A 25983-nucleotide genomic window follows, 5' to 3' on the forward strand; every position below is an offset into this window, starting at 1 on the left:
TAATAGGCATAATGCCGCCATATAGTACAATAATTATAATGCTACATACAACCCACTGATAATAAGCATAATGCCGCCATATAGTGCAATAATTATATTACTACATACAACCCTCTGATAATAAGCATAATGCCGTCATATAGTGCAATAATTATAATGCTACATACAACCCACTGATAATAAGCATAATGCCGCCATATAGTGCAATAATTATATTACTACATACATCCCACTGATAATAAGCATAATGCCGCCATATAGTGCAATAATTATATTACTACATACAACCCTCTGATAATAAGCATAATGCCGCCATATAGTGCAATAATTATATTACTACATACAACCCACTGATAATAGGCATAATGCCGCCATATAGTGCAATAATTATATTACTACATGCAACCCACTGATAATAGGCATAATGCCGCCATATAGTACAATAATTATATTTCTACATACAACCCACTGATAATAAGCATAATGCCGCCATATAGTGCAATAATTATGCTGATATTCAACCCACTTAATAACATACCGTCATACAGTAACAGGACCATACCGCCATATAGTTCCCATATAATATTTATTTTCTCTCGCTCCTTAATTCCAGCAAGTTCTCCTTGTAGAATAATGCCGCCATATAGTGTGCACATAATACTGCCATATAATGCTGGATAGTAGCGGCTGCTTGGTGTGTTTTTATTAGTGGGGTCCCTGTGTACACTGTATACACGTGATGTGGGGTCAGTCCATTGTTCGTGTGGCGGCCATGTTGTCTGTAATCAGGTAAAGCTGTGAATGTGCCCATTGATCCGGGGTCCTGCGGCTCTGGAATTCATTAGCCCCCAGACCCGGTTTCACTTAAGGAAATGAGGATGTAGGAGCCGTTCGAGCTCTGACATAACACAAGCAGAACTCCAGCCCCATCCCCCATCCCCTGAATTAGTGTTACCTGAGAACATCCCCTTTAAATGATTTTATCCTCTCTGTAATAACCATGTAGTTTGATGTAAAGGAGCAGAGCTGCAGTGTAAAGCATGGCGGGCACACACCAGGCCTGATGCTATAGTTACCTGTGCTGACCTATGGCGCCTCTGTGTGACCCTGACACCTATGTCACAGGGGATGTGGCCCCTCACAGCTCCCCCGCCATGTGGTGCATCCACAACACTAGGGGTCTAGTGACCCAGCTGTCCTCCTATCTGGTTACTGCCGCACATAATTAAAGGGTGTGAAGTCCTTTAATTGCTTTCATTTATCTCAGACAGAAACTCACACAGAGCCCTGAATAGTCTTCATTAAAGGGATGTCACCAGGTGTCACCATACTGACTGCAGCCAGTGCTGTGTACTGTCCCTGAAGAGATGTGTAATCAGACCTCACACTGCTGTGCTCTGTGCTCTCTGCAGCCAGTGTTATGTATTGTCCCTGGAGAGATGTGTAATCAGACCTCACACTGCTGTGCTCTGTGCTCTCTGCAGCCAGTGTTATGTATTGTCCCTGGAGAGATGTGTAATCAGATCTCACACTACTGTGCTCTGTGCTCTCTGCAGCCAGTGTTATATATTGTCCCTGGAGAGATGTGTAATCAGACCTCACACTGCTGTGCTCTGTGCTCTCTGCAGCCAGTGTTATGTACTGTCCCTGGAGAGATGTGTAATCAGACCTCACACTGCTGTGCTCTGTGCTCCCTGCAGCCAGTGTTATGTACTGTCCCTGGAGAGATGTGTAATCAGACCTCACACTGCTGTGCTCTGTGCTCTCTGCAGCCAGTGTTATATATTGTCCCTGGAGAGATGTGTAATCAGACCTCACACTGCTGTGCTATGTGCTCTCTGCAGCCAGTGTTATGTATTGTCCCTGGAGAGATGTGTAATCAGTCCTCACACTGCTGTGCTCTGTGCTCTCTGCAGCCAGTGTTATGTACTGTCCCTGGAGAGATGTGTAATCAGACCTCACACTGCTGTGCTCTGCGCTCTGTGTAGTGTTATGTATTGTCCCTGGAGAGATGTGTAATCATACCTCACACTGCTGTGCTCTGTGCTCTCTGCAGCCAGTGTTATGTATTGTCCCTGGAGAGATGTGTAATCAGACCTCACACTGCTGTGCTCTGTGCTCTCTGCAGCCAGTGTTATATATTGTCCCTGGAGAGATGTGTAATCAGACCTCACACTGCTGTGCTCTGTGCTCTTTGCAGCCAGTGTTATGTATAATCCCTGGAGAGATGTGTAATCAGACCTCACACTGCTGTGCTCTGTGCTCTCTGCAGCCAGTGTTATTTATTGTCCCTGGAGAGATGTGTAATCAGACCTCACACTGCTGTGCTCTGTGCTCTCTGCAGCCAGTGTTATGTATTATCCCTGGAGATATGTGTAATCACACCTCACACTGCTGTGCTCTGTGCTCTCTGCAGCCAGTGTTATGTATTGTCCCTGGAGAGATGTGTAATCACACCTCACACTGCTGTGCTCTGTGCTCTCTGCAGCCAGTGTTATGTACTGTCCCTGGAGAGATGTGTAATCAGACCTCACACTGCTGTGCTCTGCGCTCTCTGCAGCCAGTGTTATGTATTGTCCCTGGAGAGATGTGTAATCAGACCTCACACTGCTGTGCTCTGTGCTCTCTGCAGCCAGTGTTATGTATTGTCCCTGGAGAGATGTGTAATCAGACCTCACACTGCTGTGCTATGTGCTCTGTGCAGCCAGTGTTATGTATTGTCCCTGGAGAGATGTGTAATCAGACCTCACACTGCTGTGCTCTGTGCTCTCTGCAGCCAGTGTTATGTATTGTCCCTGCATAGATGTGTAATCAGACCTCACACTGCTGTGCTGTGCTCTCTGCAGCCAGTGTTATGTATTGTCCTGGAGAGATGTATAATCAGACCTCACACTGCTGTGCTCTGTGCTCTCTGCAGCCAGTGTTATGTATTGTCCTGGAGAGATGTATAATCAGACCTCACACTGCTGTGCTCTGTGCTCTCCGCAGCCAGTGTTATGTATTGTACCTGGAGAGATGTGTAATCAGACCTCACACTGCTGTGCTCTGTGCTCTCTGCAGCCAGTGTTATGTATTGTCCCTGGAGAGATGTGTAATCAGACCTCACACTGCTGTGCTCTGTGCTCTCTGCAGTCAGTGTTATGTATTGTCCCTGGAGAGATGTGTAATCAGAGCTCACACTGCTGTGCTCTGTACTCTCTGCAGCCAGTGTTATGTATTGTCCCTGGAGAGATGTGTAATCAGACCTCACACTGCTGTGCTCTGTGCTCTCTGCAGCCAGTGTTATGTATTGTCCCTGGAGAGATGTGTAATCAGACCTCACACTGCTGTGCTCTGTGCTCTCTGCAGCCAGTGTTATGTATTGTCCCTGGAGAGATGTGTAATCAGACCTCACACTGCTGTGCTCTGTGCTCTCTGCAGCCAGTGTTATGTATTGTCCCTGGAGAGATGTGTAATCAGACCTCACACTGCTGTGCTCTGTGCTCTCTGCAGCCAGTGTTATGTATTGTCCCTGGAGAGATGTGTAATCTGACCTCACACTGCTGTGCTCTGTGCTCTCTGCAGTCAGTGTTATGTACTGTCCCTGGAGAGATGTGTAATCAGACCTCACACTGCTGTGCTCTGTGCTCTCTGCAGCCAGTGTTATGTATTGTCCCTGGAGAGATGTGTAATCAGTCCTCACACTGCTGTGCTCTGTGCTCTCTGCAGCCAGTGTTATGTATTGTCCCTGGAGAGATGTGTAATCAGATCTCACACTGCTGTGCTCTGTGCTCTGTGCAGCCAGTGTTATGTATTGTCCCTGGAGAGATGTGTAATCACACCTCACACTGCTGTGCTCTGTGCCGCCATCTTGTATACATTATACCTGTGGTAACTGTGCCGCCATCTTGCATACATTATACCTGTGGTAACTATGCCGCCATCTTGTACACATTATACCTGTGGTAACTATGCCGCCATCTTGCATACATTATACCTGTGGTAACTATGCTGCCATCTTTTATACGTTATACCTGTGGTAACTATGCCGCCATCTTGTATACGTTATACCTGTGGTAACTGTGCCGCCATCTTGCATACGTTATACCTGTGGTAACTATGCCGCCATCTTGCATACATTATACCTGTGGTAACTATGCCGCCATCTTGCATGCATTATACCTGTGGTAACTGTGCCGCCATCTTGCATACATTATACCTGTGGTAACTGTGCCGCCATCTTGCATACATTATACCTGTGGTAACTATGCCGCCATCTTGCATACATTATACCTGTGGTAACTATGCCGCCATCTTGCATACATTATACCTGTGGTAACTATGCTGCCATCTTTTATACGTTATACCTGTGGTAACTATGCCGCCATCTTGTATACGTTATACCTGTGGTAACTGTGCCGCCATCTTGCATACGTTATACCTGTGGTAACTGTGCCGCCATCTTGCATACGTTATACCTGTGGTAACTATGCCGCCATCTTGCATACATTATACCTGTGGTAACTATGCCGCCATCTTGCATGCATTATACCTGTGGTAACTGTGCCGCCATCTTGCATACATTATACCTGTGGTAACTGTGCCGCCATCTTGCATGCATTATACCTGTGGTAACTGTGCCGCCATCTTGCATGCATTATACCTGTGGTAACTATGCCACCATCTTGTACACATTATACCTGTGGTAACTATGCCACCATCTTGTACACATTATACCTGTGGTAACTATGCCACCATCTTGTACACATTATACCTGTGGTAACTATGCCACCATCTTGCATACATTATACCTGTGGTAACTATGCCGCCATCTTGCATACATTATACCTGTGGTAACTATGCCGCCATCTTGCATACATTATACCTGTGGTAACTATGCCGCCATCTTGCATACATTACTCTGTGATTCCGGCCTTTATACATGGAAGGTTTCTTTCTCGGCTCCCCTCCATCCCTCCATCCTTGGCTCTGGCGTCTTTTGTCCTGGTTTTGCTCTGTCGTTTCCCCTCTTTTCATGGCCGCTCTGCTCCCCGCTGTAAATCACAATGGAAGCTTTCAGCTCCAGCCACATGAATGGCCGACTGTGAAATTGTGTGAAAACCAGGCACAGTAATGGAGGACATAAAACATTCCCATAAAAGTCACATTATTTTGTGGGTTTTTATGGTTTTCTGTGGAACCATCTGGAAGGTTTGTGTGATGGCGGGGGTTAGGGGCGCCTGTGTCCTGCAATCTGTTTCGTTTTCAGTCAGGACCTTGTAATATTTTGTCAGGAACAGATGGCACAATGGTGGCAGATCACATCACACCTGAGGGGGGCATCGCAGTGCACTGACAATCTGCCCCAGGGTGACTCTGATGTCCTGCACTAGGCCGTCACTGTGGAGTGCCCCTTTAAGTGCTCTTCTGCATGACAGGTGCATATGCAAATATATGTCAAAACAGGGAAATCGGCGCCATATTATTTCCACGTAGTCAAATCAGTGACAGGAATGGCAGCGCCTTCCCCCCCTAATGTCCTGTCACACGGAGACGTGCAGAACCTGTTCTCATGATGTAAACATGGCCCCCACACCTGGACCTTATCACCTATAACAAGGCTCCTGTCACTTTAATATTTCTGTGCTATGTGAGAGGGATAAGGTAATAACACACCAGGGTGACCTATGGACTGGCGCTGCCATCCTCACAGTACGCAGCTCCCCTGCGTGTCACATAACCGCTGACACACTGTAACAGAACAGAGGTAGACTACTACTACCCTCAATATCTACTGAGAGACACAGAAGACTATGTACATGAGTAGAATAACAAATCTCATGCTGATGCCTGTGTGTCAGCGTGCACTGCTGTTCTGGTATTCTGCTCGTGCACCAGATAGCTCAGGATGAGCAGTGCACCCAGGTGGGATTGTAATGGGCCGGAGCGTGATGTGTTCTTGTAAATTGAACAATGAGATTAGGAACTTAAAATGAAATAAGCCGCAGAATCAGGAAGTCTTTACTGGAGACACAGCGGGTGTGGGGGGTGGGTGCACCGTCCTGCTCACCTTAAATACTCTGTACCCTGTAGACTTGTAGCTCATATAATATGCACTGGTCAGACACATTAGTGGAGCCCCCACACTCCTGAAATCCTCTGTGCTGCAGTGCGCGGCTCAGGGTACCCGGTCACGGTGTCACATTGTCGCTGCCCTTCCCTGGAAGGTTTCCATGCATAATATTTGCACACAGCTGCAGTGTTTGTACAGTCCAGCAGCAGGAGGGGGGTGTAGTACTGCAGCATTCCTGGATGGCAGGGTATGGAGGTGCCCGCTCAGGTAAGTGCTGCCCATCTGCCTGACCCTACAGACGTGATGAAGAGACAGCGCCACCCCTGGCCATTAGAACCATCTGGTATTGTTGCTGCAGCTTGGTGAATGTATATGAGCTGCACTACCTGACACGTCCTGTGGACAGGGGTGGCGCTGTTCATTGTGATTGCCATCTACTATTGGACCCTGTGATATCCGGGTCTAGTGGCGCTGCCATGATGGGTATATTTAGTACACTGGGTGCTGTTCCCACACATCCCCGGCCTGTGATAATATTTGTGTCAGGTATCATGACGGGAAAGCAGGATCCACACCCTCCGCTCATGTAATAACAGGGCATGGCAGCGGGATATTATTAGCCATATAAATAGTGTGCGGACCTACCCATCAGCAGCCGGTCAGTGGCCATTGTCTACATTCCTCCCTGGGTCACCAGCGCTGCCCATGCCGTGTGCCCTGCAGCCCCAGCACCTACTTCCTGTCTGGGTGACCACCGTGTAGCCCCAGGGGTGGTCACAGGAAGTAGTGGCAGGGGTGTCCCACACTGTCCATCCCCCGGGCACAGAGGGGGCACTGCTAATACAGACCCAGCACCTAGAGAGTTAACACCTGACGCCGTATCCAAGAGCAAAGAGCAAACATCAAAGACAAATACAAGGCCAGGGACGATGTCAAGGACGCCAGCGGGGACGCCTCACACACGGGGCCCAGACTAATGTCCTGCAGTGCGTAGCTCCGCTTACACTATAGTCAACAATTCAGCCTCAAAGGGTTAAACTTCAACTTCAGCTCTGCTGCATCTGCATGTAAGCATCTATACACACTCGCGCATGTCGGGGCAGGCACCGCATTAAATAATAGCATTGTCTGACCTGGAAAATGAATCCAAGCTACACCCTGCGACTCACGGCGCCCACTCCCAGGCTGCGGCACGGGAGAATTACAATCCATCCCGTGACAGCCAGGACCTGTCTAGCAACATCCGCAGCTCCGCAGAAAGCCGCCGCACACGTAGCAGAGCCCAACCAGGGGCCAAAAACCGGGCGACAAAATAGGACAAATATATATGTAAAAGAAAATGACAAACTTAACGTTACTGCGTCTTAAATTCGCTTCCAACAGTAGATCTGAGGCAGCGTGAAGGGAGCCCCCATTACCGCCCCTTTAAGACAATAATACCATGGATGTGAATGGAGGCGATGCTTCATTAAGCCTCGTTAACCACTGACAATAAGAGGTGTTTCCGGAGAAATCCATGGATCATAACGCATCATTAGAGGACGATTCAGGGGCTTAGAGACTAAGGGGGGCAAACTGTGCTCTATTTACTATATAAAACAACCCCCCCTCCCCTGTAAATAAATATTGTAAGGCGCATGCACACATGGAATGGTGTTTAACACATTTGTTTCCAAATACAATGTAACAGCTAAAGAGAAAGATTTGCCTAATGAAATTAATGTTAACAAAACGCAACCATTAACACAATGTTAACACAATGTCTCAATGTTTGGGTGCAAATGTTAACAGCAATTCAATTTGGCAAATCTCTCTTCCGCTGTTGCATTGAGTTTTGGAATACATGCACCCTAAGCTAAGAATATGTATTTTCTGCGGTGTAAAGATGATGGGGTTAGAGGAGACCCCATGGCGGTTCCTTCTAATATGTAACATTGGTTACTAGATTGGGGTGAATGACTGCAGCCCCCTCACTGGCGGGGATAATGGATTGTGGAAGTGAGTTAGACCCCTCCATGGCATGATCCCCTTCCTCTCTTATGTCCAATACTTGTGTAGCGTTGCCTCTATGGGGTGGAATATACTTGTACTGTGGAGATAAGTGGCTTCAGTGGCGTCTGCTGATCTCCAGGTCCTGGTAATATGATGTCCATTGTGACAGGTGACACCACTATTATCCAGTACATTTTCCGCCCCCAAGGCCTCGTCTTTCTCCCGTCTCTGATATGGAGGCAGCAGAGGCCGTGGCCTCCTCTCTCCTGCTCCGCAGCTGTTATCCCACTGTGCAGACAATGAGGTGCCGGGGGCTGGTATCGGGCTAAATATTTAATAAGGGCTCAGGTAGAAGAGCTATAGAGCAAATGTGCTGTGCGTCACACCAGACAGCGCCCCCTACTGAACCTCACTATTCTATCTATCATCTATCTATCTCATCTGTCAATCAATATTTTTGGGGGTTTTGGATGGAAAGTCCTGTCTTCTCCATCTCCAGTGCGTCCAGATATTTTGGTCACTGATGGCTCCAGGCTCGGGGAGTTTCCATGCAGATCCTCGTCATCGCAGCATTTATAGCCACAATATGCAGTAGTGAAAGTCCCCAGATGTTACATCTGCTGTCACAGCAGAAGTGGAGCCTGGGAGTGCGGGTGAGCGCGGCTGGCCGGGGCCCGCTTGCACAACATGACCTCTGGTCCCCCGAGGGGCGGCCTCGTGTTTGCTGTAAATATCTAGATATTTAGAATGAAACATCCGAGGAGATTACAGGAGACGGCGCTGAATCATGGCTGCGGTTATAGTTAGAAGCCAATAAACAAACAGCGCGGTATATCATGAGAAAAGTACACGGAGGAGAGCATGGGAACTCCACAAAAACACACTGCTCTTAAAGGGATCATCACCCCTTATCACCAACTGTTCCATGGATGTGGAATACTGTTACATTGCTCAGATTTACTGCAACAATCAAGGATAGTGGGTCGAGGGCGCTCTCTGTGATGTTCTGTGATGTTCTACTGCTCTTCTGTGTTCCTCGGGGGAGGGATTTAAAGCTCTGGGACACCAATACAAATTCTGTAAAGAATCCACAAAGATCACAAACAAAGGGACCCCTGGGACCCCCATCTGACTCTAGAACTTAAGAGTTACTTCTGACCCTCCCACTATAGTAACACTCCTACGGATGTCTTACGAAATTTGTAATCTTATAGACTCGGCTTGTGACCCTTCTGGGCCCGGAGATCTCTTACTATAATTTTGATGAAACTACTCCCATTTTGGAGCATCTTTTTCTTAGGTTTCAGGGTTCAAGGTCCCAGTAAAACTGCAGGGAAAGTGAAGTATCCACAGGAGACGCTTTACACCCCCTGTGCCTCTTCTTTTACTACTATACACTTTGATTGGAGTTGTCTCCCTATATAAATTAGTACCCAAATAACTTACCCCCCATCCTGAAAATATTTAAAACTGAAAATATGTAATTTCCATATTGTTAAAATTATGGGATGAAATGAGGCCCCATGGCGGTTCTCTTTGTTTTCTTTATGGAGCTTAGTAACCTGGTTAGGTTTGAGTGATTGGATTTTGTCCCCTCATTTCCTAGGATTCTGGATTGTGAGACCCCCATGGGTGGGGTAATAAGGCTGGTAACCCTCTTCTCCTGTGCACCATAACAGTAAAGGGGTGCCTAGTGAGGTGGAATATAACTGTACAGGGGCAGTCTATATGAGGCCCCAATGCTGGTGGTGACAGGGGGCTGGTGTGTGGTCAGTCTTAAACTGATGTTGGAGATTCCATGTAACATTGTCTTCTCCTCGCAGGGATCACGTCTTGGTCACTCATGGTTGTTGGATGTCCTGGAACTAGGTTGGGGCAGCCAGAGCTTCAGATCTGTCTGGAGACAGCCGACCACAAAGCCAAGTCCATGTCCCCCGAACGTAAGGAGGAGTGTGGATGGGAGCCCCGTGTGGAAGAGCTAGAAGGAGACTCCGTGTCCTCGGAGGGTGGAAGAGGGACGGACAGCACCACGGATGATGAGGAGACCAGCAGTACGGAAAGTGCTCACACTCAGGTGAGAAGTCTGACCAATACATGTAGGTCTACTATGGAACTATCCGCCTTTGCCCAATAAGAGTGATGGCACAGGTGGCGTTTTGAGTGCATTTTTGGGCCGTTTTTGAGCAGTCCGTTGAAAAACGCATGTATTTTTGACAGGTTTGACCAATTATCTTGATTCAAAATGGTTTGAAAACGTGTTCAAAACGCCAAGTGTGCCATCACCCTAAAAGAATGGTTATGACTAGAAGGAGCCGAGAATAAGACATTTCAAAAAGTAGCAATTTTGAGGGAAGTGTACGGCCCCTTTGAAGATGCAATGACAATGGTGAGATGTGTAGGTTCTTCCTAAGGGCCTGAGACAGGATGCTGCCCTTAAGTGTCTGACTGACATCTTATAATACGGCAGCACATCTCATCCCCCTGCATCGTGTAGTCCATAGATCCTGAGGAGGACAACTACGTAGGACCTGCACCCGGACACTGGTAAGACGCTCCTGTCTCATTGCACCCAAAGGATCCTCACCTGAGACCCCTGTGTGAACAGCGCTTATGTCAGGGTCCTCACATCACCGCACAGCTCCCTGTAATGTGCAGCAGTAGTTTAAAGGGGATGTTATTATGTACTTAAGGGAGTCCTCTACCAGCGCAGACTCCTCTGTGGTTCTGTACTTATCTGCTGTGTAGCACAAGTATTTGGCAATACAAGGGAGTGAAGACAATAAAACCGCTCCCAGCGCTCCACAGTGACAACATAATTACAGGGGTTACAGGAAACATCCATCAAAGTACCTGCTAAACGTCACAGCAGCAGAGGTGTTACAGCTGCATGTAACAGCAGCACAGGTGTCACAGCAGCACATGTCACAGCAGCACAGAGGTCTTACAGCTACATGTCACAGCAGCCCAGAGGTGTCACAGCGGCCCAGAGGTGTCACAGCGGCCCAGAGGTGTCACAGCAGCACATGTCACAGCAGCACAGAGGTCTTACAGCTACATGTTACAGCGGCCGAGAGGTGTCACAGCGGCCCAGAGGTGTCACAGCGGCCCAGAGGTGTCACAGCGGCCCAGAGGTGTCACAGCGGCCCAGAGGTGTCACAGCGGCCCAGAGGTGTCACAGCGGCACATGTCACAGCAGTACAGAGGTCTTACAGCTACATGTCACAGCGGCCCAGAGGTGTCACAGCGGCCCATGTAACAGCAGCACAGAGGTGTCACAGCAGCACATGTCACAGCAGCACAGAGGTCTTACAGCTACATGTTACAGCGGCCCAGAGGTGTCACAGCAGCCCAGAGGTGTCACAGCGGCCCAGAGGTGTCACAGCTGCATGTTACTGCAGCACAGAGGTGTTACAGCTGCATGTCACAGCAGCACAGAGGTGTTACAGCTGCATGTCACTGCAGCACATGTAACAGCATAGCAGCACTCATAATGGAAGTACAGAGGTGTTACAGCAGAACACTTCACAGCAGCACAGTGGTTTACAGTAGCACGTCACGGATCACTCTGCCTGATTATTAAGGCAGTTGACACGCGCATCCGTTTTTGTCTGGTTTTCCCAATTATCTTAATTGAAAACTGACAAAAACTGATGAGTTTTCAAAAATGCATGCATTTTTAACGGACTGTAAAAGAATGACTAAAAAAGGACTAAAAACAGGTTCAGAACACATGCGTTTTTTGAAAATGTATCAGTTTTTGACAGGTTTGACCAATTATCTTGATTCCAACTGGTCAAAAACGCACACCTTAGGCTGCATTCACACATTGGTTTTTAATTGTATTTAGAAATGTCATGCAAGTGGGTGAGGCTCGGCCTGATCTCCTATGTATTTCCATTGAAACATATGTGATTGGTAATGGGCACCCAGTGTTTTGCATGTTAAATATGTGAAACAGCGGGTGCTACCACATCAGCAGTCTGTATGGAAGTCTTCTATCTCTGTGCTGGTCACCCAACTCTCCCAGAAACAGATATGGCTAAAAACAGCCAAATCCAATAGTAATAGTAAGACGGGAGAGGCAGGGGGTCTTTAAGGGTGATGGCACACGTTCAGTTTTTCAGATGCAGTTTTTAAAGCCAAAAGCAGGTGTGGATCATAATGGGTGAGACAAATAATTGAAAGGTGCTGCACCTCCTCCTACTTTCACTCCATTCCTGGTTTGGGCATCAAAAAGTGCATCTGAAAAACGGAACGTGTGACATCACCCTAAACCTTTGCCTTTAAGAGCCCTCACCCCACAGTTTCCTGTAATGTAGATGGTGAAGAGAGTGAAGTGGTGCGGGCTCTGTGCCCGGGGCTGGAGAGGTGATGGCGACATCTTGTCATATCTCTCACTGTATGTCACGTTATGTGAGTCACTGGCTACAGTCCCCAGTGACGGCGTCCGAGCGCCCAGGTCCATGGACACACTGCAAAGCGCGTTTTATGATATCCAGAGCCGTGTGATATAATATATAATGTGACGATCAGGACATTTATGATTATTGTATGTTTTAATATTTGTATATTTTACAATGACATTAGGTCATGCTAATGGCGCCATTGTGTATGTGGGCTGCAAGAACCCTCTGCCCACATTCACATAACAGATTCGGGCCGGTGGTTTTCGGAGCTTGTTTACATCCAGTGTGGCAGCCATTTTATTCACAGACCCATTATAAAACATAGCAACCAATCACAGAGCAGCTGTCATTTTGTGTGTTGCTCTTGAACACTGAAAGCTGCGCTGTGATTGGTTGCTATGGACAGCTCCATAAATAATCTCCCCTAGTGACCATAGTGGACTGGGGACTAGTTTTTTAAGGATCACTAGGAGTCTGGGGAATGGTAGTAACATGTTTATAGTTGTAATGGCCTTTGCCAGGCAACAATGACGCATCCCACCGCCCTGAGAGGAAGCTCCTCCCCTCTATGGGTGAGGATTTATGACTTTCATGCCTTATTAATGGCCGCCAGCTTGTAAAATTAACCATTAATGGACAGTAATGGAGCAGCTGTGGCCAAAACTTCCAGTCGCCATGGAAGCGCCCTGACGTCTGACCCCCGGGGTATAAACCACATAATGGGGGTCATTTACTAAGTGAGTAAATAATCACAGCATTATCAAGGGTCATGACCTCCGCAGGTCATCAGATGACCCCCCCCCCCCATAGGGTCCTCCTGTGATGGATCCATGTTATCAAAGCAGAGGAATTCACCTGTAAACATCAAAGATGAAGAAGAGAGGAAAAAACATTGAATGAGAACTTGCCCCCCACCCCTTGTGTTATCTATGTTACTTAGGACTGTATTAATGACCATCTCAGCTCTGCTACATCTGTATATCATGTATAGCACAGCGCTGCGTGATGACAGCACCCCCGCCCCCCCATGTGACCCCTTAGCAGGGCTGTTATCTGACTCTAAGTGGTCACATTCCCCTTGGTGCTACTCAGGCATTATCGTCACACGTGTAGCAGAGCTGGGCTTGTCATCTGGCACATGTCATCATGATGTCTCAATGTGCTATTTGAAGCATTAATTCTAATGCAATCCGGCTGTCAAGCTGAAGGATAAACTCAGCTCTGCTACATCTGTATATCACAGCATAAGTGGCTACAGCTCCTCCACACACACTCGTCTCTACTACTCCTCTCCAGCTGGCAACGAAACCGTCCCTGTGCTTCAAATTGTCAGAAGAGTTCTCACCTCCGCAGACTATTACCAGCAGTGACGATGTGCTGCAGACATTGCCAGATCCTTTACAAATGGCCGTGACGCATGTAGTAGAGCTGAGTTTATCATCTGGCAAAACTCATGACGAAATTTGCAGCCATGTGTACGACTGTTGGGGAAAATCTACTGCAATCCTACATAGAGATCAATGACAAACTCAGCTCTGCTACATTTGTATACTGCCGCATAGGATATACAAGTTTCTCCATATCTGACTGCGTGGGGATATTTAGCCCTAACACGTGTAGCAGAGTTGAGTGGGTTATATGGCACAAATCACGGTGCTACAGAGTGAAATGACAATCTCCGCTCTGCTATATCATGGATTTTGGGATTGTTATCATTGTCCTGGTGAGTAATCAGAGTCACGCTGTGCATGTAGCTGAATTGCCTCTGCTTCATCCCACACCGTAGAAGGTTTACACCACGCAGAGTCAGTCGTCACTAGTGAAGCGCTGTTTACATGACGAGGCCCAGACCCCGCGCTCATGGAAACTTCCGGGAATGAATGAGAATATTAGGTCACCAACGATTGCAACATTGTATCCACATAATAACTTACTACAGATAATAAGTCACCACTTTATTGTTATAACGTATGCGTCCTGCAATAGAGTCTTGGGAAAGCTGGGTGATCACCAATATGGCCGCTGTTACCCCAGTTTTCTTACTGGCTCATCTTTTTGTCCCCACAGCGCGAGGAATTAGCGGGAAATCCGGTTCAGAGGCGTCTGGAGGCCGAGCAGATGAAAGTGATGAGCAGAATCTCTCAGTTGGAGCAGGAGATTCGGGAGCTGCAGCTGCAGAGGCGGGAGCTGAAAATCGAGGTACCCCCTCCTCAATAGTGCACCCCAATACATGGTCTTCTCACATCTCACTGTATAATTGGTCATATGGGAATTACTCATCACCCAGCTTTCCCAGGAGCTGATCTGCCTGGGACATATCATTATAACGTATAATATTCAGGTTTCTGTACATATCTGCTCTGGTGTCATTCCTGATCCATCGCTCACGTCCATTCATCCCTCTTTCCGTTCTGCGTCACCCCCAGCATCTTGACAAACCAGTATTTCCAGACCGTGCACCCTAAGGGGGGAGGAACCGAAACTGGAGCAGGCGAGGGATGGCACCGGCGTCTGGGAACATCACTCCGGGAGATGTATCATGTCACACGAGCTCAGCGGCTTCTGTGTAGAGGATGACTCCCAGCATCCTGCTCCACTGACCCCCCAGGAGCCCGTCCTAGGGACCACTTAGTCTACATCACTGTACAATGAAAATATCTGCAATTTCCTAAACAATTGTCAAAATGTGCTTGCTGTCATTGAATGGAACCATTATTGAATATTTCCCCCCCACATAATTGGTAGTGTTCAGTGCACTGCTGTTTGTTACAATGTATCAGTGCGGCTTCTCATTGAAAACATATATTTCCACTCACTGACAGTAAGCAGAGTTCTTAGAGATGGTAAAGCACTGCAGTGAAAAGGAATTATGATAGATCCTACCCCAAACCTGCAGAGGGGTCCGGAGTGGGACTTAAAACTTTCCTATTTTACTAACTATAATTGTAATTTTGTTACTGTAGCACCTGACAGAGCGGAAGTTTATGCTCCAGAGCTGCTCTTCCTTTAGTTTTATAACCAGTCGCCCACCCACATACCTGCACATACAGACACATCCGTGCCATGTGCTCCCCAGAATTCACCTGTGCCCCCCTCCGTCCATAGCCCACATGCACCCCATGGGGTGGGTACATAAATTCGTCCTATTGGTGCTTCAATCCATTGATCTATAATTATAGGTTCACTCTCTTACCACAAGTTATATGGACAAGTTATGGACAGTGGCGCCCCCCTCTGCTCAGTCCGGGGAGGTGTCTCTGAGTCACAGAGATTCTTGTCGTCTTCCGATCAGCCGAAACAGTTTGTGGCTTGAGGGCGTTTAGGGACAAATCTCAGATATTTCCTGCAGATTGGGGCAGAGGACAGATAACAGATATTATTATATTACATGTGTATATTAGTCACCTGGGGTCAACCAAATCCTTATACCTGCTCACAGGGACACCAGGGGACGGTGACTAGATAATACCGCCATATAGTGCCCATATAACAATGCTGTGCAGTGGTTAAGAAAATGGCTATCATTATATAATACTGTCATCCAGTGTTCCCAATACATTACCTGATTGTGCCCTGATACCCCTGTACTACCCCTGTATTACCTGTTTCATGCAGGTGGAAATGGAGCTGGCCCTGCTGGAAGGGGAGCTGAGGACAGAGAGAAAGGAGATGGAGAAGGACGAGGAGACCATCCGTGTCCTGCAGGAGCAGCTCCGGGAGACAGAGTGGAGGTGGCAGGAGGAGAAGGAGAAGGTACAGTGTGATCTGTGCACATTCACTAATACACTGAAACAAATCCACCCCTCTCATACAGTATGCAGCATGGGTTGCAGAAGGGTAGTGCCAGGTTGTGGGACTCCCTCTGGGTGGTAGTGCTGCCGGTGGGTTGTGGTAGCGTCTCCACGACTATTTTGAAGGTTTAATTTTCGGTCTTTTACCCACAGGACAAGGTACAATTACAGAATGAGAAGAAGAAAGTGAAAGAACTGGAGAAGAAAATCTCTGAGTGCCGAGCACAGCTGGAGAATCAGCCCGAGAGCCAACACGAGCAGATCCAGCGGCAGGTCCAAGAGGTGAGCAGATCCTAGACACAGGGGGACCTAAATGTCTGCTGCAGACAATATACTCAAAGGGAACCTGTCAGCAGATGTGACCCCACAAACTGCAGCCAGTGTTATGTATTGTCCCTGGAGAGATGTGTAATCAGACCTCACACTGCTGTGCTCTGTGCTCTCTGCAGCCAGTGTTATGTATTGTCTCTGGAGAGATGTGTAATCAGACCTCACACTGCTGTGCTCTCTGCAGCCAGTGTTATGTATTGTCCCTGGAGAGACGTGTAATCAGACCTCACACTGCTGTGCTCTGTGCTCTCTGCAGCCAGTGTTATGTACTGTCCCTGGAGAGATGTGTAATCAGACCTCACACTGCTGTGCTCTGTGCTCTCTGCAGCCAGTGTTATGTACTGTCCCTGGAGAGATGTGTAATCAGACCTCACACTGCTGTGCTCTGTGCTCTCTGCAGCCAGTGTTATGTATTGTCCCTGGAGAGATGTGTAATCAGACCTCACACTGCTGTGCTCTGTGCTCTCTGCAGCCAGTGCTATGTATTGTCCCTGGAGAGATGTGTAATCTTACCTCACACTGCTGTGCTCTGTGCTCTCTGCAGAGCACAGCAGTGTGAGGTCTGATTACACATCTCTCCAGGGACAGTACATAACACTGGCTGCAGAGAGCACAGAGCACAGCAGTGTGAGGTCTGATTACACATCTCTCCAGGGACAGTACATAACACTGGCTGCAGAGAGCACAGAGCACAGCAGTGTGAGGTCTGATTACACATCTCTCCAGGGACAGTACATAACACTGGCTGCAGAGAGCACAGAGCACAGCAGTGTGAGGACTGATAACACATCTCTCCAGGGACAGTACATAACACTGGCTGCAGAGAGCACAGAGCACAGCAGTGTGTGGTCTGATTACACATCTCCCCAGGGACAGTACATAACACTGGCTGCAGAGAGCACAGAGCACAGCAGTGTGAGGTATGATTACACATCTCTCCAGGGACAATACATAGCACTGGCTGCAGAGAGCACAGAGCACAGCAGTGTGAGGTCTGATTACACATCTCTCCAGGGACAATACATAGCACTGGCTGCAGAGAGCACAGAGCACAGCAGTGTGAGGTCTGATTACACATCTCTCCAGGGACAATACATAACACTGGCTGCAGAGAGCACAGAGCACAGCAGTGTGAGGTCTGATTACACATCTCTCCGGGGACAGTACATAACACTGGCTGCAGAGAGCACAGAGCACAGCAGTGTGAGGACTGATAACACATCTCTCCAGGGACAGTACATAACACTGGCTGCAGAGAGCACAGAGCACAGCAGTGTGAGGTATGATTACACATCTCTCCAGGGACAATACATAGCACTGGCTGCAGTCTGTATAGTCACACCTGCTGACAGGTGTCAATAACAAAGGGAGAGGTCCCACAGTCAGGATTTTTACCAATAATGTAGAGTGTAGAATGAATCGGCTCGTCCTTGATTCCCAGAACGTCCCAGAACGACCTCAACACATTGGGGCTCATTTAGTCCTCGGAGCGCATTTTCGTCGGGTTACCCTTTGATTTCGATTTTGCGCCGCATTTAACAAGGGATTTTGGCGCACGCAATCGGATTTGGTGCAATTGAATCGGGGATTGCGATAGGACCGGGTAAGTAAATTTGCTCCATTGTGTTGATACCTGATGTCAGCTGTGGAGGCGCTGCACACCTGTTATCTATCGCCATCCCTGATTGCAGCACATCACGGGGGGTATCGTGGGGCACACCCTGCTATTCATATTTTGGAGATGTTACTATTTCCAGCATGAATGGGCCTTTGTGCGGGTGACATTGTCCTCCTGCGTGGGCCGGGGTTTGGATGTTGTTGTAGGGCGGGTTTATAGATTTGCACCTTTGTATCACAGATGACAGACATGATGGAGAGCGCAATCAAATCCTTTGAAGATCTGGAGTTCCAGCAGCTGGAGAAGGAGAGCAGCCGGGAAGAGGAACGGGAAGCTTCATACAGGCAGATCTCCCAGAACCTGTCCCAGAAGCAGAACGACCTCAACAAGAGGAAGGTAAGAGCCCAAACCCGATAGATCTCCCAGAACCTGTCCCAGAAGCAGAACGACCTCAACAAGAGGAAGGTAAGAGCCCAAACCCGATAGCTCTCCCAGAACCTGTCCCAGAAGCAGAACGACCTCAACAAGAGGAAGGTAAGAGCCCAAACCCGATAGATCTCCCAGAACCTGCCCCAGAAGCAGAACGACCTCAACAAGAGGAAGGTAAGAGCCCAAACCCGATAGATCTCCCAGAACCTGTCCCAGAAGCAGAACGACCTCAACAAGAGGAAGGTAAGAGCCCAAACCCGATAGATCTCCCAGAACCTGTCCCAGAAGCAGAACGACCTCAACAAGAGGAAGGTAAGAGCCCAAACCCGATAGCTCTCCCAGAACCTGTCCCAGAAGCAGAACGACCTCAACAAGAGGAAGGTAAGAGCCCAAACCCGATAGCTCTCCCAGAACCTGTCCCAGAAGCAGAACGACCTCAACAAGAGGAAGGTAAGAGCCCAAACCCGATAGATCTCCCAGAACCTGCCCCAGAAGCAGAACGACCTCAACAAGAGGAAGGTAAGAGCCCAAACCCGATAGATCTCCCAGAACCTGTCCCAGAAGCAGAACGACCTCAACAAGAGGAAGGTAAGAGCCCAAACCCGATAGATCTCCCAGAACCTGTCCCAGAAGCAGAACGACCTCAACAAGAGGAAGGTAAGAGCCCAAACCCGATAGCTCTCCCAGAACCTGTCCCAGAAGCAGAACAACCTCAACAAGAGGAAGGTAAGAGCCCAAACCCGATAGCTCTCCCAGAACCTGCCCCAGAAGCAGAACGACCTCAACAAGAGGAAGGTAAGAGCCCAAACCCGATAGCTCTCCCAGAACCTGTCCCAGAAGCAGAACGACCTCAACAAGAGGAAGGTAAGAGCCCAAACCCGATAGCTCTCCCAGAACCTGTCCCAGAAGCAGAACAACCTTAACTAGAGGAAGGTAAGAGCCCAAACCCGATAGATCTCCCAGAACCTGTCCCAGAAGCAGAACGACCTCAACAAGAGGAGGGTAAGAGCCCAAACCCGATAGCTCTCCCAGAACCTGTCCCAGAAGCAGAACGACCTCAACAAGAGGAAGGTAAGAGCCCAAACCCGATAGCTCTCCCAGAACCTGTCCCAGAAGCAGAACGACCTCAACAAGAGGAAGGTAAGAGCCCAAACCCGATAGCTCTCCCAGAACCTGTCCCAGAAGCAGAACGACCTCAACAAAAGGAAGGTAAGAGCCCAAACCCGATAGATCTCCCAGAACCTGTCCCAGAAGCAGAACAACCTTAACAAGAGGAAGGTAAGAGCCCAAACCCGATAGCTCTCCCAGAACCTGCCCCAGAATCAGAACAACCTCAACAAGAGGAAGGTAAGAGCCCAAACCCGATAGCTCTCCCAGAACCTGTCCCAGAAGCAGAACGACCTCAACAAGAGGAAGGTAAGAGCCCAAACCCGATAGCTCTCCCAGAACCTGTCCCAGAAGCAGAACGACCTCAACAAAGGGAAGGTAAGAGCCCAAACCCGATAGATCTCCCAGAACCTGTCCCAGAAGCAGAACAACCTTAACAAGAGGAAGGTAAGAGCCCAAACCCGATAGCTCTCCCAGAACCTGCCCCAGAAGCAGAACGACCTCAACAAGAGGAAGGTAAGAGCCCAAACCCGATAGCTCTCCCAGAACCTGTCCCAGAAGCAGAACGACCTCAACAAGAGGAAGGTAAGAGCCCAAACCCGATAGCTCTCCCAGAACCTGTCCCAGAAGCAGAACGACCTCAACAAAGGGAAGGTAAGAGCCCAAACCCGATAGATCTCCCAGAACCTGTCCCAGAAGCAGAACAACCTTAACAAGAGGAAGGTAAGAGCCCAAACCCGATAGCTCTCCCAGAACCTGCCCCAGAAGCAGAACGACCTCAACAAGAGGAAGGTAAGAGCCCAAACCCGATAGCTCTCCCAGAACCTGTCCCAGAAGCAGAACGACCTCAACAAGAGGAAGGTAAGAGCCCAAACCCGATAGCTCTCCCAGAACCTGTCCCAGAAGCAGAACGACCTCAACAAGAGGAAGGTAAGAGCCCAAACCCGATAGATCTCCCAGAACCTGCCCCAGAAGCAGAACGACCTCAACAAGAGGAAGGTAAGAGCCCAAACCCGATAGATCTCCCAGAACCTGTCCCAGAAGCAGAACGACCTCAACAAGAGGAAGGTAAGAGCCCAAACCCGATAGATCTCCCAGAACCTGTCCCAGAAGCAGAACGACCTCAACAAGAGGAAGGTAAGAGCCCAAACCCGATAGCTCTCCCAGAACCTGTCCCAGAAGCAGAACGACCTCAACAAGAGGAAGGTAAGAGCCCAAACCCGATAGCTCTCCCAGAACCTGTCCCAGAAGCAGAACGACCTCAACAAGAGGAAGGTAAGAGCCCAAACCCGATAGATCTCCCAGAACCTGCCCCAGAAGCAGAACGACCTCAACAAGAGGAAGGTAAGAGCCCAAACCCGATAGATCTCCCAGAACCTGTCCCAGAAGCAGAACGACCTCAACAAGAGGAAGGTAAGAGCCCAAACCCGATAGATCTCCCAGAACCTGTCCCAGAAGCAGAACGACCTCAACAAGAGGAAGGTAAGAGCCCAAACCCGATAGCTCTCCCAGAACCTGTCCCAGAAGCAGAACAACCTCAACAAGAGGAAGGTAAGAGCCCAAACCCGATAGCTCTCCCAGAACCTGCCCCAGAAGCAGAACGACCTCAACAAGAGGAAGGTAAGAGCCCAAACCCGATAGCTCTCCCAGAACCTGTCCCAGAAGCAGAACGACCTCAACAAGAGGAAGGTAAGAGCCCAAACCCGATAGCTCTCCCAGAACCTGTCCCAGAAGCAGAACAACCTTAACTAGAGGAAGGTAAGAGCCCAAACCCGATAGATCTCCCAGAACCTGTCCCAGAAGCAGAACGACCTCAACAAGAGGAGGGTAAGAGCCCAAACCCGATAGCTCTCCCAGAACCTGTCCCAGAAGCAGAACGACCTCAACAAGAGGAAGGTAAGAGCCCAAACCCGATAGCTCTCCCAGAACCTGTCCCAGAAGCAGAACGACCTCAACAAGAGGAAGGTAAGAGCCCAAACCCGATAGCTCTCCCAGAACCTGTCCCAGAAGCAGAACGACCTCAACAAAAGGAAGGTAAGAGCCCAAACCCGATAGATCTCCCAGAACCTGTCCCAGAAGCAGAACAACCTTAACAAGAGGAAGGTAAGAGCCCAAACCCGATAGCTCTCCCAGAACCTGCCCCAGAATCAGAACAACCTCAACAAGAGGAAGGTAAGAGCCCAAACCCGATAGCTCTCCCAGAACCTGTCCCAGAAGCAGAACGACCTCAACAAGAGGAAGGTAAGAGCCCAAACCCGATAGCTCTCCCAGAACCTGTCCCAGAAGCAGAACGACCTCAACAAAGGGAAGGTAAGAGCCCAAACCCGATAGATCTCCCAGAACCTGTCCCAGAAGCAGAACAACCTTAACAAGAGGAAGGTAAGAGCCCAAACCCGATAGCTCTCCCAGAACCTGCCCCAGAAGCAGAACGACCTCAACAAGAGGAAGGTAAGAGCCCAAACCCGATAGCTCTCCCAGAACCTGTCCCAGAAGCAGAACGACCTCAACAAGAGGAAGGTAAGAGCCCAAACCCGATAGATCTCCCAGAACCTGTCCTAGAAGCAGATCTCAGAGACAGAATGAACTCCACAAGAGGACAATAAGCCCCTCAGAGGATTACCGTTTGTATTGCTGATTATGCAGATGCAACTCCGACATGTTCTGCAGGAGAGGAAGGGGGAACCATAACCGAGATTAACCGCAACGTTTTGTCTTACAGGACAAGGTGCTACGTCTGGAGGAGCAGGTGCGCAACGCAGAGGAGCAAGCGCAGGCAGAGAGGCTGAGGATAAGCGAGGAGAACACACGTGTCTTCCAATCTCTGAATAAGGTACAGCACATGGGACGTATACAGAGGAGTCTGGAGGAGGAGGACAGAGGAGTCTGGAGGAGGAGGACAGAGGGGTCTGGAGGAGGAGGACAGAGGGGTCTGGAGGAGGAGGACAGAGGGGTCTGGAGGAGGAGGACAGAGGGGTCTGGAGGAGGAGGACAGAGGGGTCTGGAGGAGGAGGACAGAGGGGTCTGGAGGAGGAGGACAGAGGGGTCTGGAGGAGGAGGACAGAGGGGTCTGGAGGAGGAGGACAGAGGGGTCTGGAGGAGGAGGACAGAGGGGTCTGGAGGAGGAGGACAGAGGGGTCTGGAGGAGGAGGACAGAGGGGTCTGGAGGAGGAGGACAGAGGAGTCTGGAGGAGGAGGACAGAGGAGTCTGGAGGAGGAGGACAGAGGAGCCTGGAGGAGGAGGAGGACAGAGGAGCCTGGAGGAGGAGGAGGACAGAGGAGCCTGGAGGAGGACAGAGGAGCCAGGAGGAGGAGGAGGACAGAGGAGCCTGGAGGAGGAGGAGGACAGAGGGGTCTGGAGGAGGAGGAGGACAGAGGGGTCTGGAGGAGGAGGAGGACAGAGGGGTCTGGAGGAGGAGGAGGACAGAGGGGTCTGGAGGAGGAGGAGGGCAGAGGGGACTGGAGGAGGAGGAGGAGGACAGAGGAGTCTGGAGGAGGAGGAGGAGGACAGAGGAGTCTGGAGGAGGAGGAGGACAGAGGAGTCTGGAGGAGGAGGAGGACAGAGGAGTCTGGAGGAGGAGGAGGACAGAGGGGTCTGGAGGAGGAGGAGGACAGAGGAGTCTGGAGGAGGAGGAGGACAGAGGGGTCTGGAGGAGGAGGAGGACAGAGGGGTCTGGAGGAGGAGGAGGACAGAGGGGTCTGGAGGAGGAGGAGGACAGAGGGGTCTGGAGGAGGAGGAGGACAGAGGGGTCTGGAGGAGGACAGAGGGGTCTGGAGGAGGACAGAGGAGCCTGGAGGAGGAGGAGGACAGAGGAGCCTGGAGGAGGAGGAGGACAGAGGAGCGTGGAGGAGGAGGAGGACAGAGGAGCGTGGAGGAGGAGGAGGACAGAGGAGCGTGGAGGAGGAGGAGGACAGAGGGGTCTGGAGGAGGACAGAGGAGCCTGGAGGAGGAGGAGGTGTATTGGCTGCTCTCCCCCTGTGTCAGGATTCAGTGATCTCCTCCACCTTAATCCTATTACTGAATGAATGGGATCACAGCCCAGATCCCTGGCAGCGGGCGATCACACCCCCGGCCTGGGAGAGCTGCCAGCACCATAGAGAGCTGAGGTGTCAGCACAATGTGTTAGCAGACTGCTGCTCCACTATCCCATGCATTATCCACTTCTGTGTTGTGCAGGGGGTTTGGAGCTTTGTATCAGGACAGCTGAGTCTGCTCCCTATAGTAACATGGCAGAGAAGTAGCTGCATGTGGATGACTGTAAATGGCTGCATATTACAGGGTCTCCCCACCTGCTGTCAGATGAGACCCCAGGAAATCACGGGACCACCGCACATCCCACAGTAGAATGCAGTGTGACATGGGTCTTATTGGCCATGTAATGCCGGGCTCCTCCACACCGGGGGTGAGGGCGCTGTGTGTAACACTGATCAAGTGACTGATTCTAATTCTAAGACCCTGATTACTTTCCAGGAGAAGGATCGTCTCCTCGCTCTCAGCGCACTGAGCGGGAACAGCCCCGACCAACAAGACGGGAAGGAGGGGTCCCCCAAAAAAGTGAGTAATATATAATGTACACATGACTGGTGTGTCCCCAGCCCTCCCCCATCCCTCCATCATCCCTCCATCATCCTCCCTTATTTACCATCACCTCTCTCAGCGTCCTTTCCCCTCCTGCTCAGGGTCCTTTGCCCTCCTCCTCAGGGTCCTTTCCCCTCCTCCTCAGGGTCCTTTCCCCTCCTCCTCAGGGTCCTTTCCCCACCTCCTCAGGGTCCTTTCCCCTCCTCCTCAGGGTCCTTTCCCCTCCTCCTCAGGGTCCTTTCCCCTCCTCCTCAGGGTCCTTTCCCCTCCTCCTCAGGGTCCTTTCCCCTCCTCCTCAGGGTCCTTTCCCCACCTCCTCAGGGTCCTTTCCCCTCCTCCTCAGGGTCCTTTCCCCTCCTCCTCAGGGTCCTTTCCCCTCCTCCTCAGGGTCCTTTCCCTTCCTCCTCAGGGTCCTTTCCCTTCCTCCTCAGGGTCCTTTCCCCTCCTCCTCAGGGTCCTTTCCCCTCCTCCTCAGGGTCCTTTCCCCTCCTCCTCAGGGTCCTTTCCCTTCCTCCTCAGGGTCCTACCCTGCTCCTCAGGGTCCTATCCCCTCCTCCTCAGGGTCCTTTCCCCTCCTCCTCAGGGTCCTTTCCCCTCCTGCTCAGGGTCCTATCCCCTCCTCCTCAGGGTCCTATCCCCTCCTCCTCAGGGTCCTATCCCCTCCTCCTCAGGGTCCTATCCCCTCCGCCTCAGGGTCCTTTCCCCTCCGCCTCAGGGTCCTTTCCCCACCGCCTCAGGGTCCTTTCCCCACCGCCTCAGGGTCCTTTCCCCTCCGCCTCAGGGTCCTTTCCCCTCCGCCTCAGGGTCCTTTCCCCTCCGCCTCAGGGTCCTTTCCCCTCCGCCTCAGGGTCCTTTCCCCTCTGCCTCAGGGTCCTTTCCCCTCCGCCTCAGGGTCCTACAACCCCCTTAAGGGTCCTATCCTCTCCCTCAGGGTCCTTTCCCCTCTTCTCAGAGTCCTGCCAACCCCTTAAGGGACCTATCCCCTCCCTCACGGTTCTATCATCCCTCAGGATGCTATCCCTCTCCTCTAGGTCCTATGATCCCTCAGGATGCTATCCCTCTCCTCTAGGTCCTATCATCCCTCAGGATGCTATCCCTCTCCTCTAGGTCCTATATTCTCCCTCGGGGCCCTATCACCCTCCCTCAGGGTCTTATCTCCCCCTCCTCAGGGTCAGGGGCGTGACTGGAAGAGGCAGGGCCCCATAGCAGGCTCCTGCATGCACACATTTATATACTTATATACACACATACGGCTCTAAGCACTCATATATACATTGTTACACACTTTGATACACTCATGCGCAACCATTTATAACTCATATTTACAGTCATACACTTATACATAGAGAATATACACACATACATACAGTACAATACACAATCACATATACACGCCATATACACACACATACATACAGTACAATACACAATCACATATACACATCATATACACACATACATACAGTACAATACACAATCACATATACACATCATATACACACATACATACAGTACAATACACAATCACATATACACACAAACATATAGTACAATACACAATCACATATACACATCATATACACACATACATACAGTACAATACACAATCACATATACACACATACATATAGTACAATACACAATCACATATACACATCATATACACACATACATACAGTACA

General features: G+C 49.9%; 1 protein-coding gene across 5 annotated transcripts in view; it reads left to right on the forward strand.

The window, feature by feature from the left end:
* Nucleotides 1-25983, forward strand: part of PHLDB3 (pleckstrin homology like domain family B member 3) — a 60010-nt gene that overhangs the window by 6624 nt on the left and 27403 nt on the right. For 2 of the 5 annotated variants that reach the window (XM_072113811.1, XM_072113814.1), the window contains exons 1-8: nucleotides 6277-6319; nucleotides 9868-10118; nucleotides 14518-14649; nucleotides 16066-16203; nucleotides 16395-16523; nucleotides 18430-18585; nucleotides 22445-22555; nucleotides 24194-24277. In XM_072113811.1, the coding sequence (XP_071969912.1) occupies nucleotides 6292-6319; nucleotides 9868-10118; nucleotides 14518-14649; nucleotides 16066-16203; nucleotides 16395-16523; nucleotides 18430-18585; nucleotides 22445-22555; nucleotides 24194-24277 (1029 nt within the window). In that variant the 5' untranslated portion in view covers nucleotides 6277-6291. Of the gene's footprint in view, nucleotides 1-3850; nucleotides 3871-6276; nucleotides 6320-9867; nucleotides 10119-12905; nucleotides 13023-14517; nucleotides 14650-16065; nucleotides 16204-16394; nucleotides 16524-18429; nucleotides 18586-22444; nucleotides 22556-24193; nucleotides 24278-25983 lie in introns of those variants that run through there. The other 3 variants (XM_072113813.1, XM_072113812.1, XM_072113815.1) reach the window with 3 other exon arrangements.

The sequence above is a fragment of the Engystomops pustulosus genome, chromosome 6, assembly GCF_040894005.1.
Source record: "Engystomops pustulosus chromosome 6, aEngPut4.maternal, whole genome shotgun sequence".
Classification (NCBI taxonomy): domain Eukaryota; kingdom Metazoa; phylum Chordata; class Amphibia; order Anura; family Leptodactylidae; genus Engystomops; species Engystomops pustulosus.